Source organism: Heteronotia binoei, chromosome 12 (genome assembly GCF_032191835.1).
Source record: "Heteronotia binoei isolate CCM8104 ecotype False Entrance Well chromosome 12, APGP_CSIRO_Hbin_v1, whole genome shotgun sequence".
NCBI lineage: Eukaryota > Metazoa > Chordata > Lepidosauria > Squamata > Gekkonidae > Heteronotia > Heteronotia binoei.
In genome coordinates, this window is record NC_083234.1 from 60,854,396 (window position 1) to 60,871,253 (window position 16,858).

The 16,858-nt window shown below is 45.3% G+C and overlaps 1 protein-coding gene across 1 annotated transcript in view; it reads left to right on the top strand.

The window, feature by feature from the left end:
• The window catches only part of C5 (complement C5), an 80,923-nt gene that overhangs the window by 37,158 nt on the left and 26,907 nt on the right, over positions 1-16,858 (top strand). The window contains exons 15-24 of the mRNA XM_060250587.1: positions 2,088-2,217; positions 3,283-3,348; positions 4,240-4,440; positions 6,566-6,653; positions 7,611-7,687; positions 8,103-8,242; positions 9,225-9,455; positions 9,901-9,961; positions 13,949-14,038; positions 14,875-15,087. Coding sequence (XP_060106570.1) covers positions 2,088-2,217; positions 3,283-3,348; positions 4,240-4,440; positions 6,566-6,653; positions 7,611-7,687; positions 8,103-8,242; positions 9,225-9,455; positions 9,901-9,961; positions 13,949-14,038; positions 14,875-15,087 — 1,297 coding nt within the window. The remainder of the gene's footprint in view (positions 1-2,087; positions 2,218-3,282; positions 3,349-4,239; positions 4,441-6,565; positions 6,654-7,610; positions 7,688-8,102; positions 8,243-9,224; positions 9,456-9,900; positions 9,962-13,948; positions 14,039-14,874; positions 15,088-16,858) is intronic.

Sequence of the window (16,858 nt, forward strand, 5' to 3'; positions counted from 1 at the left end):
TATTTATTTATTTATTTATTTATTTATTTATTACTTTCAATTTATATCCCGCCCTTTCCGCAAGCGGACTCAGGGCAGCTCACAATATCATAAAATACAATAAAGCATATAAAACCATAATTTACTTATTTCAGTTTTAAAACCATTCTATGGCGCTGTTTCAGTACAATATAGGCGGTATTGAATTCTCGACTGTGATCACCAGCATTCTATAAGATGTCTGGTGGCAGCCCTTTTCCAATCTACAGCAAAAGCCTGTTTAAACAATTCGGTCTTACAGGCCCTGCGGAACATAGACAAATCCCGCAGGGCCCTTATGGCTTCTGGAAGGGTGTTCCAAAGTTCTGGTGCTGCCACCCAAAAAAACCCTAGATCTCGTTACACACAACCTGGCTTCTTTTGGGCCAGGGGCGGACAACAGATTTTTTGTCCCTGATCGCAGTGCTCTCTGGGGGATATATGGGGAAAGGCAGTCCCGTAGATAGACAGGTCCCTGACCATAAAGGGCTTTAAAGAAGAAGAAGAATTGCAGATTTATATCCCGCCCTTCTCTCTGAATCAGAGACTCAGAGCGGCTTACAATCTTCCATATCTTCTCCCCCCACAACAGACACCCTGTGAGGTGGGTGGGGCTGAGAGGGCTCTCACAGCAGCTGCCCTTTCAAGGACAACCTTTGCCAAAGCTACGGCTGACCCAAGGCCATTCCAGCAGGTGCAAGTGGAGGAGTGGGGAATCAAACCCGGTTCTCCCAGATAAGAGTCTACGCACTTAACCACTACACCAAACCACTATACCAACACCTTGAAGCGAACTCGGAACACAACAGGCAACCAGCAATTGGTTATCATAATAGCAACATAATGCAACATAATGCTGTACCAATATGCAGTGGTTTTTTTGTAGAAAAAGACCAGCAGGAGCTCATTTGCATATTAGGCTATACCGCCTGGCCTGGGAATGCATGGCTGCCACATGGCGGGTTGGGCCAGCTGGAGCCCTGGCCAGCCTGGGTGGAGCTCTGCTCCTGTGGGCTCCAGCAGAAAAAAAAAAAGCCCTGCCAAAATGTACATCATCCCTGAATTCCCAGCTTTCATTTTTAGAAGTCTCTAGTGCCTTCCATTGTGGAAGTATGCCTTGCCCCTTATATCTCTGCAGTGAAAGGGACTAGAGACTTAGATTTTTTTAAAAAAAAATGAAGTTGGGAATTTAGACAGTCTGCTGCACATTTCGTTATAATGATATGTCACTGTAACAATGTTCAGTTGCTGATTAACAAAAAAAAAGAGAAGGCCCTGGTGACTGGGGGAGCAAATAGATTTGGGGTCAGGGAGAATAGCTGCTGTGTGGGTGAGAAAATCTGGATTTTGTCACCTGTACAGGAGCAACCCAGACTTTACTGCTATTTTTCTCAAAACATTGCAATGAAGCATATTTGAGAAAGCTGGAAAACTCCTGGAGATGTATGAATGTAACACAATGCTGTGGGGAAGCTGGGGCCAGGGCCAGTCCTTCCACTAGGCAAATTAGGCATTTGCCTAGGATGCCAGGCTTAGCTCCGAATTGGGTCCTCCCCCCCTCCTGGTGCCCTAGGCAAATGCCCCAGCTTGCACACTAGCCAGCTGGCTTCATTCTGAAGGAAGGTGAAGGAAGCTAGCTGACTGGTGTGTAGCCAGCTGCCCAGGTGCCCTCCCTGTGCTACTTCGCTGTGAGCCCCCCCCCCAGGGGAAAGGGTGTGGTTGGCAGGGCATCATGGGGTGGCAGTGCGCTTGGCAAGTGGGGTGGCACAGAGGAGGGAAGCAGGGGGCAGTGGGCTTGCCTAGGGCACCGTGCACATAGGGCCAGCCCTGGCTGGGGTTGGGGGGACTGCTTTCCAACAAAAGTGAGCCTGGAGCAGATAACTGTATGGAAATGGCCAGAGTAATAAGTGATACCATTTGTCACTGCTGTCTCTTGATAATGTCTTACAGCTTTATTTCTTATGTAAGAGGCTGCCTGTGATACCTGTGTTCTGAAGATCCTGAATTTATTCTATCCTTTAAAAAAACAACACCCTAACCTGTTCTTGGCCCTCATCCTTTCCAAACAGGCTCTTCTGCAATTGGAGAACAGTGATCTGGGTTGCGGTGCTGGTGGAGGACAGAACAACATCGATGTCTTCCGATTGGCTGGCCTCACCTTTCTAACCAACGCCAATGCAGAGGACTCAAAAGAAGCAGGTGCTTTTCCCTTAGCATTTTTAACTGCAAAAGTGAAGTTGCTCTCCCTTTTAAAACATGAGAGCCAGTTTGGTGTAGAAGTTAAGTATGTGGACTCTTATCTGGAAGAACTGGGTTTGATTCCCCACTCCTCCACTTGCAGCTGCTGGAATGACCTTGGGTCAGCCATAGCTCTTGCAGAGTTGTCTTTGAAAAGGCAGCTTCTGGGAGAGCTCTCTCAGCTCCATCTACCTCACAGGGTGTCTGTTGTGTGTGGAGGGGAGGAAGGTAAAGGAGATTGTAAGCTGCTCTGAGATTCAGAGTATAGGGTGGGGTATGAATCCAATACCTTCTTCTTTTGATGATGATGCTTTCATTGGGAGCTGTTCTGTTTCAGCAGTGGATATCATAACAAGATTTCTTGTGTGTGTTGTATCTGAATGCTTAAAGTAGCTGAGCTGGGGAGGCTGTGTGTAAGTACAAGTACAAAGATGTGTGCCAGGGCTGAGGGAGGAGGTGTCTTAAACTTATCTCCTTTGTGAGTTTTACCAATGCAAAGGCACACATGTGCTGCTGTATGGGCTCAAGGTTGTAGCCTTATGTCCTGGTCATAGTAGGAGATAATTTGCTCATAGAAATGGACTGTGAATGCATATCCATAGGAAGATGGGCAACCCTATACACACTCCGAGTGCTGCTGTTGTGGCTCATCTCCCCAATATTGGGTGTGAACATGGAGTCCCGTTAAAAATGCAATAATTGCATCTGTGTTGAGGGAAGCTGGAATTAATCCTGCTCCCCACGCAACAGTGCATTGGTGTCATTATTACTTAATGAATTGAGCTCCATGCATGTGCATAAATGAATCTGCTCAAAAAAGTCCAAGTAATTGCTTAATGTAGGCTGGCTTTTTGAACAAGTGGTTGTATTAGCAAATTTGCCCTCAGTTCCAGCTGTTTTTTTGTTCCAACTGTTGAGCAAAGAGGGTCTGGTTTGTTTCATCAGTGCTCACTAAATATTTTTTGTTGTTGACAGGTTTATAAAATTATTCTTATCGTTGTTGGGTTTTCCTCTTTGTTTCAACAGATGAAGCTTGTGATGCCATTGTAAGATCAGTAAGGTCTACCATCAGTGAAGAAATTGAAAAAAAAGGTATTCCATGTGCCAGATATTTTATTCAGTGGCATTTATATTGGGGGGGGGGGATATCCCAAGAGATTTGTTTGAAAGAGCAGTCCAAAAATCATTTATAGGTGAGTTGTGTACTTGTTATTCATTTATGGCTTCTGTGTAATATATTGTTGTTCTTTTCTGGCCAAATTTGCTTAATGCAAGAACCACACAGAATAAATGTCAGATGTTTGAGAGCTGCAAGACAGGAAGGAAGGAAGGAAGGAAGGAAGGAAGGAAGGAAGGAAGGAAGGAAGGAAGGAAGGAAGGAAGGAAGGAAGGCAAATAAATTGGTGAGAGGGAGGCGGAAAGAAAGCAACTTTAACTTTTAATGCATTCTCCAAGCCACTGGCTGGTGTGGCTTGGAGAAGTGATTTCAAGAGAGAAATGCTTTCTCCAAGTCAGCCAATGGAGTGGTGGGGGCTTCAAGAGTCACACAATATGCGTGAAAGAGACACGTGTGGCTCTCAAGCTGTAGTTTGGCCACCCCTGGGTTAAGACTTCTCAATCAGCTGTGGGGGCCTCGGAATTGGGATGTTGCTGTACAGTTAAAGCTAAGCAGGTTAGGAGGGTGCCTGCATGGGAAAGTGATCTCAGGTGGGAAACCTGGGCAAAACCCTGAAGTGTCAGTCAAGTGTGGATAGTTCTGGGCTCAGTATAAGATTGCTTAATTGGTTAATTCATAAGTGCAATAACATTCCACAGTTGTACAGGAGACATGAGGCCAATCTGTTCTGCCCTCTTTTCACTATTTGCCTGCCAAATAAATTTATTTTGTGTCTTTTCCGGCTCGTTTATCTGATATTAATCTGTTGGATTATTAAAGTTACAGGCCACAGAAAACAGTCTGTCAAATGCTTCCTGTCATTTCAGTATCTCGCTATAGACATAAAGAAGTGCAGAAGTGCTGCAGGTCCGGTGCAGAACAGTATCCTGTCTCTCAGACATGCAGCCAAAGAGCCAGCCGCATTAGGAGTGTACCAGTGTGCATAAAAGCCTTCCTGGACTGCTGTGAATTTGCAAACAAGCTACGTCTAACTGAGTCAGACAAAGTTTTACTCCTGGCAAGAATGCGTAAGTCTCAGCCCAGTAGCAACTGGAATCTGCTGTTATTTCATGTAGGATTTTAAAACAACATTCAGAAGCATGGAAAGATAGGCGAATGCAGGATTCAGTCCGCCGATTGATCGGTTGCCTTTTAAAATCCAGATAGAAGCGACCAAAGGATTTCAGCACCACTAACGTTATTAATTTTGCACACCATCTTGCAGTTAGGCAAAGCAGTTACAGGTGCTTCAGGGGAGTATTTGTCTGGGGAAATCAGATGTGCCAAGTCATCATAAGCATCAGTTGCAAGCCACATGGTAACTGTGCTGATAAAACAGCAGACCAAGAATTAGCTGGGTCAGCTACGAATGTTGCAGCCAAGGTGAATTACTACCATGGAACTGTTGTGCAAGTCCAAGTCATACTTTGTGTACATCCTGTTGCTGAAAGTATGGAGAAATGCAACCCTTCATATGAACATATGAAGCTGCCTTATACTGAATCAGACCCTTGGTCCATCAAAGTCAGTATTGTCTTCTCAGACTGGCAGCGGCTCTCCAGGGTCTCAAGCTGAGGTTTTTCACACCTATTTGCCTGGATCCTTTTTTGGAGATGCCAGGGATTGAATCTGGGACCTTGTGCTTCCCAAGCAGATGCTCTACCACTGAGCCACCGTCCCTCCCCTCCACCGTCCCTCCCCTTCATGATCTGTGCTGGTTTTTCAAGAAGAACTAGAAATATAGAAATACCCTCAGAATACAGTAATACCATGTAGCACTGGTGAATATTTTTATAGCATTTATATTCCATCCTTCATCTTTAAAAAGTATTCAGGACTACATGCAATAAGCTTTTAAACATCAAGTTAATGACATCACATAAAAACAGGCCTTTTTTTTGTAGCAGGAACTCTTTTGTGTATTAGGCCATACACCCCTGATGTAGCCAATCCTCCAAGAGCTTACAGGGCTCTCAGTACAGGGCCTACTGTAAGATTCATGGGGGTGTGGCCTAATATGCAAAGGAGTTCCTGCTACAAAAAAACCCTGCATAAAAATAAACTGTTAATACATTAAGTAAGCTATTAATAAGGGTATCATAAAACATAGCAATTAAAAACACACCAACCCAGTTTAAATAAAAAATGTTAAATAGCAGTGTTAAGTCTCCCCTGTCCCAAATAAAATATTAGTGCAGCAGCCCTCATATATTATTTTAAGTAACAGGGATTAGCAAAACTCTTCAGATATGCAGTTTGGTTCATATCTAGTTATTTCTTTTTTAAGAAAGCCAAAAGCATAGATTAATTCACTCCTCATTGCTCTGAGTGATGAGAAATTCCAGATAGCACTTCCTGGGTTCCCTTTGAAGGAGAAAGCACTGGCATCTTAATGGCATTTTGTGTAACATTTGCTTTATTTACAGCTATGTAAGTAGAGCACTGATAGAGGCAGAGAGACACTCCTATGAACCACCTTGCATTAGATCCCAAAAAGAGATTTGGTGCACCCAGGGGCTTCAGTCAGCTCACAGCAGCCTGTGTTCTAAAATGGGGAGCTGCTGTTTCTTCACATGCTCACTCCCGGCCCTCTTCCCTCAGGTTGGAGGAGCCACCTTCTCCAAGTTTCTATAGATACTTGTCAGAACTATCAAAACTAACATTTTTTAAAACAAATGTTGCTGAAATTTTATTAAAAAGAACAAATAAAAATAGGACAAAAAAGACAAAGGAGAGGCAAAAAATAAATTTAAAGGGAAAGCTTTTGATTATCTCTACAATTAATATTGGTGTGATTAGAGTTCACATTTGTTCTATCGTTAGCAGAATAAAACTTCTTATTCTATCATCCTTTCCCCCCTCTTAATCTTCAAAACAGCAAATCGTCAGTTGATTTTTTTCCAGTTTCACGTTAAAAAGTCAATAAGGGATTTCTAGTTTACTATAAATGTGGATAATATCTTATCTCTAATCAAAGCAGTAAGTTTAGCCAGAACTAAAAATTAACATCTATGAGGAACGTCACCTGTTGTGTCATCATCCCAACAATGGAATATGTCAGTTTAGATTGGAAAGAAAGTTATATTAGGAGGATGCTGCATATGGCCAGCTGACTTATTTGGTAGTTATTTTGTAAAAATCTTTTCCTCCCAGAATTGGAAGCTTTCCTAGATGTGGATGAACCAGAGATCCGAAGCTATTTTCCTGAAAGCTGGCTCTGGGAAGTCCATCAAGTTGCTCGGTATGGTATTGCATGTAAGATGCTATACTTTGAACTTCAGCTGCAGTACAGAATTGCCCTCTTTATAGACTGGAGGCTGCTTACTGTTTTCCTAGCAGTCTCAAGGCCAAGCTAGAAGTGATATCTGCCACAGTTAGATTGAGGAATCTGTCAAACTGATAGGGTTGCCAATTCCCACTTGGGAGCAGGGAATCCTCTGATTTGGAGGCCCTCCCACTGATTCAGGGTTAGCAGAAAGTGGGGAGGGATTCCATTGGGCACTCCATTATACCATATGGAGACCGGTTTCCATAAGGTATAATGGAGAATCAATCTCATAGAATTATAGAGTTGGAAGGGACCTCCAGGGTCATCTAGTCCAAAGGCTGTTTTTTGAGGTAGAGGCACCAAATTTTCAGAATAGCATCTGGTACCTCTCCTTAAAAACCCCTCCAAGTTTTAAAAAGATTGGACCGGGGGGGGGCAATTTTGTGAGTCCCAAAAGAAGGTGCCCTTATCCTCTATTATTTCCAATGGAAGGAAGGCATTTAAAAGGAGTGTAGTCATTTTAATGTGATGACCAGAGCTCCCTTTAGTCCAATTGTGCCTGTCACAGCCTTGCTCTTGGCTCCGTCCTGAAGTCTTCTGACTCCACCCTCAAATCCCCAGATATTTCTTGAGTCAGACCTGTCAACCCTAGAAGTAATATTGGGGAATTAACATTCCCAAACACTGTGAGACTTGATATGGCTTGGGGATATGGTGTCGGAAGAGGAAAGACTTCAGCCTTCTCTGTCATGTCACTTTCTTGATTTGCTGGCCACTCACAAAGTTTAGTTTGTCAAAGAATAAGCCCCTGAACCACAGTAAAGTTTCATTAATGGAATATGTAAACTAGCTCTCTGATGCCACCAATAAAAAAACAGTAATGAGGCTGAAAATATCTTGGTTATTTGCTTTTAAAAAAAAATTATGCAGGTTGAAAACTCTTTCTGTAACACTTCCTGATTCTCTCACTACATGGGAAATACAAGGTGTTGGCATATCAGATAAAGGTATGTAAATGAATCCTAATTTTGTGTGTGTGAGTGAGAGAGAGACCAAGTGAGACTGTGGGCAAAAAAAAAAAAACATGGGAGAGGGGGGCAGAGCACTTTGGGGTTTTTTTAAAAGATAAGCATGAGGTATTCACTGAAGCCATGGGAAATTGGGATATAAAGCAAGAACCACATGTCCTAAGTCTGTCTCCTATCAAGAGAAAGCACTCAGAGAGGTCCGAGTTATGCAATCAGCTCTTGCAATTGGCAGCAGTGTGAGGCCTCTGGATTTGGCTTTTGCCCCCACCATAGTACCAAACTATTTTGGACCTCAATGTATTCCCATAGTTGCTTTCTGCTTGCACTGGTCACATAGGTCAATTGCAATCCTTTGTAAATATTGAAGACATTCTTTGATGTTCCTTTTATACAGGTATATGTGTTGCTGATGCACTTCAAGTGGAGGTAGTCAAGAAGCTTTTCTTAAATGTGCATATTCCTTACTCTGTTGTTCGTGGAGAACATATTGAATTGAGAGGATCTGTTTACAATTACAGAAATTTCAGAAGCAGGGTAAGTCTCTTTAACCAGAAATGTTACTGGGAATGCTTTAATTAAAGATTTTATGCATGCCTGTGTTTCAGCTCTTGCCATTCAGAACTGGAATGCAACATCTCAATTCTCAAACATGTATTTATTGATATGGATCTGAATGTTTAATCTCCAAATCTGAAATGTGAAGGTGTTAGTTGGGAGGGGGTATCTTTTGGATGTTGCAGTTAAATGTGAAACTCATAAATCACTCAACTGTCGTGTACTGTCAAATGCAAAAATTGTATCAGTTGCATGCTAAATTCCCTTGTATACAGTTATGAAGTGTTGTGAGATATTTGATACCTTAGTATGAGTATTGAGGTCAAATATTTAAGATAACTATAACTGGCTATTCATATCAAATATACAGCAAATATTTCAAACATGCTGAGAAGGTTGAGAGCACATTTACTCCAGTGTGGGGGTGGGGGGAGACAAAATAAGAGAAAACTTCAAAAAGTAACAACCCTGTAATATTTCCTGATGCATTTCAAGAATTATCTCTTCATTAAGCCCTGACAAGCCCGATCTCATCAGATCTCATAAACTAAGCAGGATCAACTCTGGCAAGTACTTGGATGGGAGACCTCCTTGGAATACCAGAAGCTGGGAGGCAGAGGCAGGCTTTATTCAGCCACCTCCTTGAATATCCTCCAGACCACGCACTAGAGGTCAGTTATCAGAAGTTGTCAGGACTTCCAAGTGCACATACACACATGCACACACATGTGCACATTAAAAAAAAATCTTTTAATCAGAGGTGACTTTCCAAGTGAATTTGCAGACTTCTTGAAAGAAGCTCTCCTAGTCAGCAGAAAACACTTGCAAGAATCGAGATAGTTCTTGAAACCCATGGGGAGCTATTGGAAATTACTTTTTAAAAGCCTTCTTGAGGTTTTCTTTTTTGTAGCATGTTAGTGATCCAGCTGATGAAATATTCTCTTTCTGGTTCGTGCTTCAGTTTTGTGCCAAGATGTCAGTTGGCGAAGGGATATGCCTATTCAGAGGCTCCACCAGGGATCAGCATGGTGTACAAAGCACCTTGTGTGGTCGCCCTCGGGTAATAGAGGACTCTTCTGTTGCCTCAGTAACCTTCAAGATCCTCCCACTGGAGATAGGTCTCCACACAGTCAACTTTACACTCCAAAATGAGTTTAACGGTGAAACTGTTGTGAGAACCTTAAGAGTTATGGTAAGATCAGACTACTTCACTTAAAACACATATTCAGCCAATGTAAATCATAATTGATAAATTGTGCTTAATTTTACACAGCTATGCCTTAGTTTAGTAGCTACAAATATTATTCCTGGTTGCCACCATCTTACGTCAAAGGTGCTGCTACCAAATTCTTTTGGCATATTTTCTTCCTTTAGGATTATCTAACTCGTTTGTGGAAATTTTAGTTTTATTAAAGAATTAAAACTAGGAGACATACAGAAAATTTAAAACCATACAACATGAAAGAACAGAAAACATGCAAAAGGAAAATGTTAACGTTAGAACAGATGGGGTGTTTGTAATAGGTGTACAACAATAATAGTTTAAAATTATTTTTATAGCTTTAGAAAGAAGTATATAAGCAGAAGTGCCGAATAATTGTATTCCTCCTCTCCCCCCCCCCATTCTTGGGTTTTAGCCAGAGGGCATTCAAAAGGAAATTTATGAAGGCCACACTCTGGACCCACAAGGTGTTTATGGTATGTAAATTCCTCTCTTCCTGATTAATTGTTTCACTCTACTGATCTAGATAAGAATCAGCAGGGGTCGTTTTGTAGAAAAGTAGGTGGTGGAGCTCATAAGCATATGCTGGCCCCCCACCAGCCAAAGCAACTTGACACAAGAAAAGAGAGCCCTGGGCGAGCGAAGCCTGCTTGGGTTGGTTAGAGATCCAGCCAGCCCAAGCAGGTCTTTCTTGCCTGGGGCTTTCCTTGGCCACCGCACCCCCCACAATCAAAAGGCCAGCAAGCCACCCAGAATCACAGAAGAAGTGGAGAAAGGGTGGTTAATGAGGGCTGTTGGGGGTGTGGCAAAGCTCCTGGTGGCTAGTTGGCTGCCCACTCTCCTAATCCAGGGATTGTTATGCAGCTGCATCTAGTATTCAGTGGACAAGGTAGTTGGGGAGGAGGAAGGGGAACCCTTAGAAAGGTTCAGGAGCTGTGCTCCTGTGAGCTCCAGCTGAATTCAAGGCCTGAGAATCAGCATGCAGGCATTGTGATGCTGTCGGAATATAAACCCACAGTTAGCTGACTGCACATTCTAACAGGCCATCTAAAGCAGGGGTGTCAAACATAAGGCCCAGGGGACAGATCCAGCCTCTCTAGGGCTCTTATCCATCCCAGAAGTAACTGGTGTGAGGGAGGAAAGGCAGGAGGCTGTTTGGGGCATGTGAGTAAGTGCGTGTGGTGAGGGGCATGTGTGGTCAAAGCTGTCAAGAAACAAAAAGGAAATGGCTAGAGGCTAAGAGACTAAGTTAAAATAGTGTGGGGGAATGGAAGTGAAGGCAGAGAAAGAGGGGTTGTGGTGTTTGTTTCCCTCCTGTCTCCTCTCACCACAGCTTAGCAAAGATTGGAGAAGCCACCACTATATGAGTGGATGGAGCTGAGTGACAGGACCAGATCTACATGTTTTTTGAGGGGGGGCAAAATTAGAAAATGACACCCCCCATATGGGCCCATTCTATCTTACGGGCCCATAGAATAGAATGGACTCCATACCCAATTTGACGCCCCCCCCGGCAGCACCTGGGGCAAGCGCCCCCTCAGCCCCCCCTAGATCCAGCCCTGCTGAGTGACCATCACTGCCACTGCTGCACCAACTGGCTTCACATTTTTTCCAAATGGCAACTGTTAGGAGGGTTGGTGAGAGCAGGTGCATGGAACAGAGACGGCAGAGAAGTAGGCTTCCCAATCCCCAGGTCCCAGAGGGGGATCCCCCGGTTTTACAGGCTTCCCCCCTTCCCCAGCCAGCTGGCCGGCGGGGGAAGCCCAGCCCCCCACAGCCATTATGCACCTCCATGAACGATTCCCATAGGGAATTATGGAGAATTGATCTGCGGGTATCAGGGGCTCAGGGGGGGGCTGTTTTTTGAGATAGAGGCACCAAATTTTCCATATAGCATCTAGTGCCTCTCCCCAAAATACCTCCCAAGTTTCAAAAGGATTGGACCAGGGGGTCCAATTCTATGAGCCCCAAAAGAAGGTGCCTCTATCCTTCATCATTCTGTGGAAGGAAGGCATTTTAAAAGGTGTGCTGTCCCTTTAAATGTGATGGCCAGAATTCCCTTGGAGTTCAATTATGCTTGTCACACCTTGCTCCTGGCTCCGCCCCCAATGTCTCCTGGCTCCACTCCAAAGTCTCCTGGCTCCACCTCCAAAGTCCCCAGATATTTCTTGAATTGGACTTGGCAACCCTACAGAGAAGAGAGGAGGAGGAGGAGGGCCGGCATGTGGATTGGGAGGCAACTGGGTTGTCTTGTGCATGCCACTCAGAAGGGAAAAGACCTCCCTGCCTTGGAAGTGAATGAAGGAGCAAAGGGAAAGGGGGTACTGATGTTGCCACTGCATGTCTGAACAGTTGCAGAGCCAGGAGACAGAGTGAATGTGGGGGCGGATGGTGACCTCTCTTCTCCCTTCCCCTATTCTCAGCCTGTGAGGTAAAAGAGGTTGCAGGAAGACAAAAAGTGTCCCCTAGAGTTTTTGGAAACAGCCTCTTCATCAGGCCTTCCCTCAGTCCCGCCAGTTCTGTGGGAAATGCAAGAGAGATGAGAACTGGGGGTGGGCGGGATCCGGAAGAGCTTGGTTCAGACCACCCCCCTCCTGAGCCAGAACCCCGTAATCTGGGTCACTCAGAGCTGGTCATTGGACCTGGACCACCTCACAGGGTTGGTGGTGGTGGTGGTGGTGGTGGAGGGTGGAGTCCAATGTGCCTCTTCAAGATCCTCAGAGGCAAGATGGGGGAAGAGTTAAAACAAAGTGTGAGAGATGGATTGTAGCTGTGCTGGGCTGCTGAGGCTGAATGTGTGTGTGGGGAGGGGGGGTGCTGAAAAAGTACCTTATTTACTTGCAAGGGTGATGCCTTGTCTCCTAAAAGCACTGTATATACAAAAAGTAGCTAGCTTGTGAGGAAGTGTAAAATACCACCTTTTTACGGTATCCTTTGCGGGGTGGGGGGAGGACTCATCTTGCTTATGATTAAGTACATTTATTGGGGCTTTTGTGAGTTCTGCAGTAAAGTGATTGCTTTCACTGCTAGAAATCAATTGCTTTTGTTTCTATTTTGAATAAAAATACTCTTGTTAATTGGGTTTGCTTGTGTCCTTTATATAATTTATACCTCCATTACCTGGCCTTATATTTTATGGAACACATAGGCTGGCCTGAAAAAATAACATTTGTGTCAGCTCCAGCCCTTGTAACAAATGAGTTTAACATTCCTGAAAGTAAACAAAAGTCAGATACAACACTATCATCATTTAGCATCCTGCTGCTACTTCACTACATCTGACGCTTCATCTCTGCTCTAGCATTGCCTTGCGGTAATATTTTGTGTCTGATTCCCTGCACTGAGAGGCAGTGTAGTTTGCTGGACCCCAAGTTTGAATCCCCAATCTGCCCTGGAAGTTCACTGGATGAGCTAGGGTCACTCACATCCAAAAAGTGGTAAGCTGAAAATCGTAGCTGGCATATAAGGGCATATGCGGAGAGACAGTCCTTGAGATCTGTGAGTCCTAAGCCTTGTAATAACTGTCACAATGTTTTGAACTTGGTGATAAACTGCCAACCAATGAACTTGTTTTTAAAAAGGCAAGATGTGTTCATGGATGGTACCAGTGGAAAGTACCATCAAGTTGCAGCCAAGTCATGGTGACCCAGAAGGGTTTTCAAAGCAAGAGATGAACAGAAGTGGTTTCCCATTGCCTGCGTCTGTGTAGCAGCCCTGATATTCTTTGGTGGTCTCCCATCCAAATACTGACCATCCTTAGCTTCTGAGATCTGTTGAGATCAGGCTAGCCTGAGCTATTCACGTCAGGAGAGAAGTGTTCATACAACACAATAAAAGAAACATGACAATCAGGGCTTTTTTGTAGCAGGAGCGCCTTTGCATATTAGGCCACACACCCCTGATGTAGCCAATTCTCCAAGAGCTTACAAGGTTCTTAGTATAGGGCCTACTGTAAGCTCCAGGAGGATTGGCTACATCAGGGGTGCGTGGCCTAATATGCAAAGGAGTTCTCAATACAAAAAAAGCCCTGATTACAATGAATAAGAACTAATCATAAAACCTAGCCAGGGCATAAGGACATCATGAATCCCAAGCAAGGCATAAAGGCAGCATTATGTGACTGTTATTAGTATATCTGTTGTTTTTCTTTAACAATTTAGCAACTTTATGATTTCAAATTTAGATACAAACTTTCAAAATTAATTCCTCTGTATGATTTTTTGTTTTAATGTTTTAAACGTTGTTAAAGTTTGCATTTTAGGTTCATGCCAACATTTATGATCCTTTTTCAAATAAAATTGAGCAAAAGGAGAACTACCTTTTTATACGACTGCAAACTCCTTAGAGAAAAGGTGGAATAAACACACAATAGACAGAAGTTAGCATCAATATTTAAAGAGCTGAGGAAATTATGTACTGACATACATTGTGTTGTATGGTTTCCTTTTTATTTCCAATAATAGGCACTGTGAAGAGAGAGGTGGAATTTCAGCACAGGATACCACCAGATATGGTCCCTAAAACAAGACTTGACAGGACCTTGACTATAAAAGGTAATATGGTGCACATGGTCTCCCTCAACACATCATAGACTAATTCAGCTCTGATTTAACCAGGAGAATTTTAAAAACTAATTCTGGTATTGCAGTAAATGCGCATTCTAGTGTAGCCTTCAATTCTCTTGGTTCATTTGTATCATCTTCACTCCACCCACCCACCCCGGGCTCATTTGTGCACTGATAGAAAGCTAGCTACCCCAAGAAAATAATGTTAATGTAATTGTGCATATGATTGCATCAAGGCTCTTCTTGCGCAGTGTTTTACTGATAGTTGCATATGCTCCTGTGTATTGATAAAATGTCACACAAAAGGAATCTTGATGCAGCCACAGACACAATCAAAACAAGGCTACTCTTTTGAAACATGTATGCACCAGTAGTTTATAGGAGAGAAGGACACATGGGAGGGGCTGAAAGCAGCTGTTTCTCTGCACACATACAGTACTCTGTACAGTGTGTCCCCCCCCACCCAAAGGAACAAAGGATTACTGCTGACTGCATTAGCTCCACTTTGGAAACAAGGTCAGATAATTCTCCAAAATCCAGGGAGAAATTTAGATGAGACTAGGGTTTTTCTACCTGGGGAAATGCAGTGGAATGGAGTTCTGGTACCTCTTTATGGAAACAAAATTCTCAAAAAACATTTAAAAGTTCATGAGGGGAACCCATGTGCTTCATTTCCTTCTTGAGAGTTCTGGCACCTCTTTTTTCTAGAAAAAAAAGTCCTGGATGAGACTTTCAGAGGACGTCTTTAATTTTGAATCAATGGATGGTACGATTGCACATTCTGCCTAAAGACAGGATTTCATGGTGTAATTCCCCTTTTCCAGGGCACCTTCTGGGTGAAGTGATCACTACAGTTCTCGACTCAGACGGGATCAACTTCCTTGCTAACCTCCCCAAGGGAAGTGCAGAAACCGAACTCATGAATATCATCCCAGTATTTTATGTGTATCACTACCTGGAAAGGACAAACAGCTGGGATGCTCTTGGTCTAGCAACCGTCACTTCAAGAGTGAGCATGCAGAGAAGGATGAAAGAAGGTAAAATAAGATTCCTGGTGGTGTTCTTCCATGGGCCTGCAAACCTTATAGGATGTGCACGTGTATGTTATATTCAGCCAGCAGGATACTCATAATTGGTGTGCACTGAGAAAAACCGCATATATTGTGAATATCCATGCAGAGGAAGGATCAAAATTGTCTCCCAGTTTGAGTAAAGCAATGCCTCCATGTGGAATTAGCCATATGCTGAGGTGCTGAAACATGGAGCCCAGAAGTTCAGGCACAGATTTCGCATTCCCCTATGCCATGGGGTCTGCTGGTCACCAAAGGGAATTGCATGTAGGATACAAACATCACAGACAGGAATCTGCCTGCTTGTGGCAACCAAGCGTTTCTGATGTGCCAGTGCCGGGCCATTGCCTGACATAAAGCTCTGCCACTAAGCAAACTAGGCGATTGCCTAGGGCACCAGCCTTCTGCCGGTACCTGAATTGGGTGCCCCCCCATGTGACTTGGTGGGAGCCCCAGAAATTAGCCTTGTCTAGGGTGCCAAGCAGTCTAGGGCTGGCCATGCATTGGGGTGATTCATTGCTGAGTCTAGGGCTGGCCTCTAAAGTATTGTGTGGCACCCGCAGACTAGGGTGGCCAGACCGTCCCGGTCTCCCGGGACTTTCCCGAATCTGGCACCCAATTCCCGGGCTGGGTATACCGGGACCATTAGAGGTCCCGGTTTAGCCAGCCAGAGAGCCGAGGGCCGCGCGCGCGGGCCGGGAAGGCGGCGAGGGAGGGAGGGAGCGACCCTGCGCGTGCGCAGGGACGCTCCCTCCCTCACTCGCTGCCTTCCCCGCCCGCGCACAAGGCCCGGCGGTGGCGGCGGAGGCCCGGGAGGGCGTCGGAAAGGCCCGCGCTGGTCGCTGGAGGCCCTCCCGCGACCACCGCGGGCCTTTCCGAGGCTTCCCGGGCCTCTACCCCCCCCCCGTTGTCCTCCGCCCAGGAGGGCGTCGGAAAGGCCCGCGGTGGTCGCTGGAGGCCCTCCAGCGACCACCGCAGGCCTTTCCGACGCTTCCCGGGCCTCTACACCCCCACCCCCCCGTTGTCCTCCGCCCGGGAGGGCGTCGGAAAGGCCCGCGGTGGTCGCTGGAGGCCCTCCAGTGACCACCGCGGGCCTTTCTGACGCTTCCCGGGCCTCTACACCCCCCCCCGTTGTCCTCTGCCCGGGAGGGCGTCGGAAAGGCCCGCGGTGGTCGCTGGAGGCCCTCCAGCGACCACCGCGGGCCTTTCCGACGCTTCCCGGGCCTCTCCCCCCCCCGTTGTCCTCCGCCCGGGAGGGCGTCGGAAAGGCCCGCGGTGGTCGCTGGAGGCTAGGGTGACCATAATGTCTGAAGGCCAGCCAGGGACACTGTAGGGGGGCGTGGTGTGTGCGCGTGAAGCGCGCCCCCCGCCAGAAACAGGAAGTGATGTCACTTCCGGTGACATCACTTCCGGTGACGTCATGCCACCACCGGAAACAGGAAGTGGCATCACTTCCTGTGACATCATTTCCCCCGCGTCACCTGCCGGAAACGGGAAGTGACATCACTTCCTGTGACATCATTTCCCCCAAATGACATCATTTCCCCCAAATGCCACTGCCGGAAACAGGAAGTGAGTTCACAGCACTTCCTGTGACGTCCCCAAAAATCCCCCAAATATCACCGCCGGAAACAATTTTGTTCTCAAATCCTGTATATACTTCATCAGTATATGGGATAAGGCACTTTCTCAACTGTGCTGCATAATGCAGCCTATTTATTTTGTTCTGTTGGCTCTA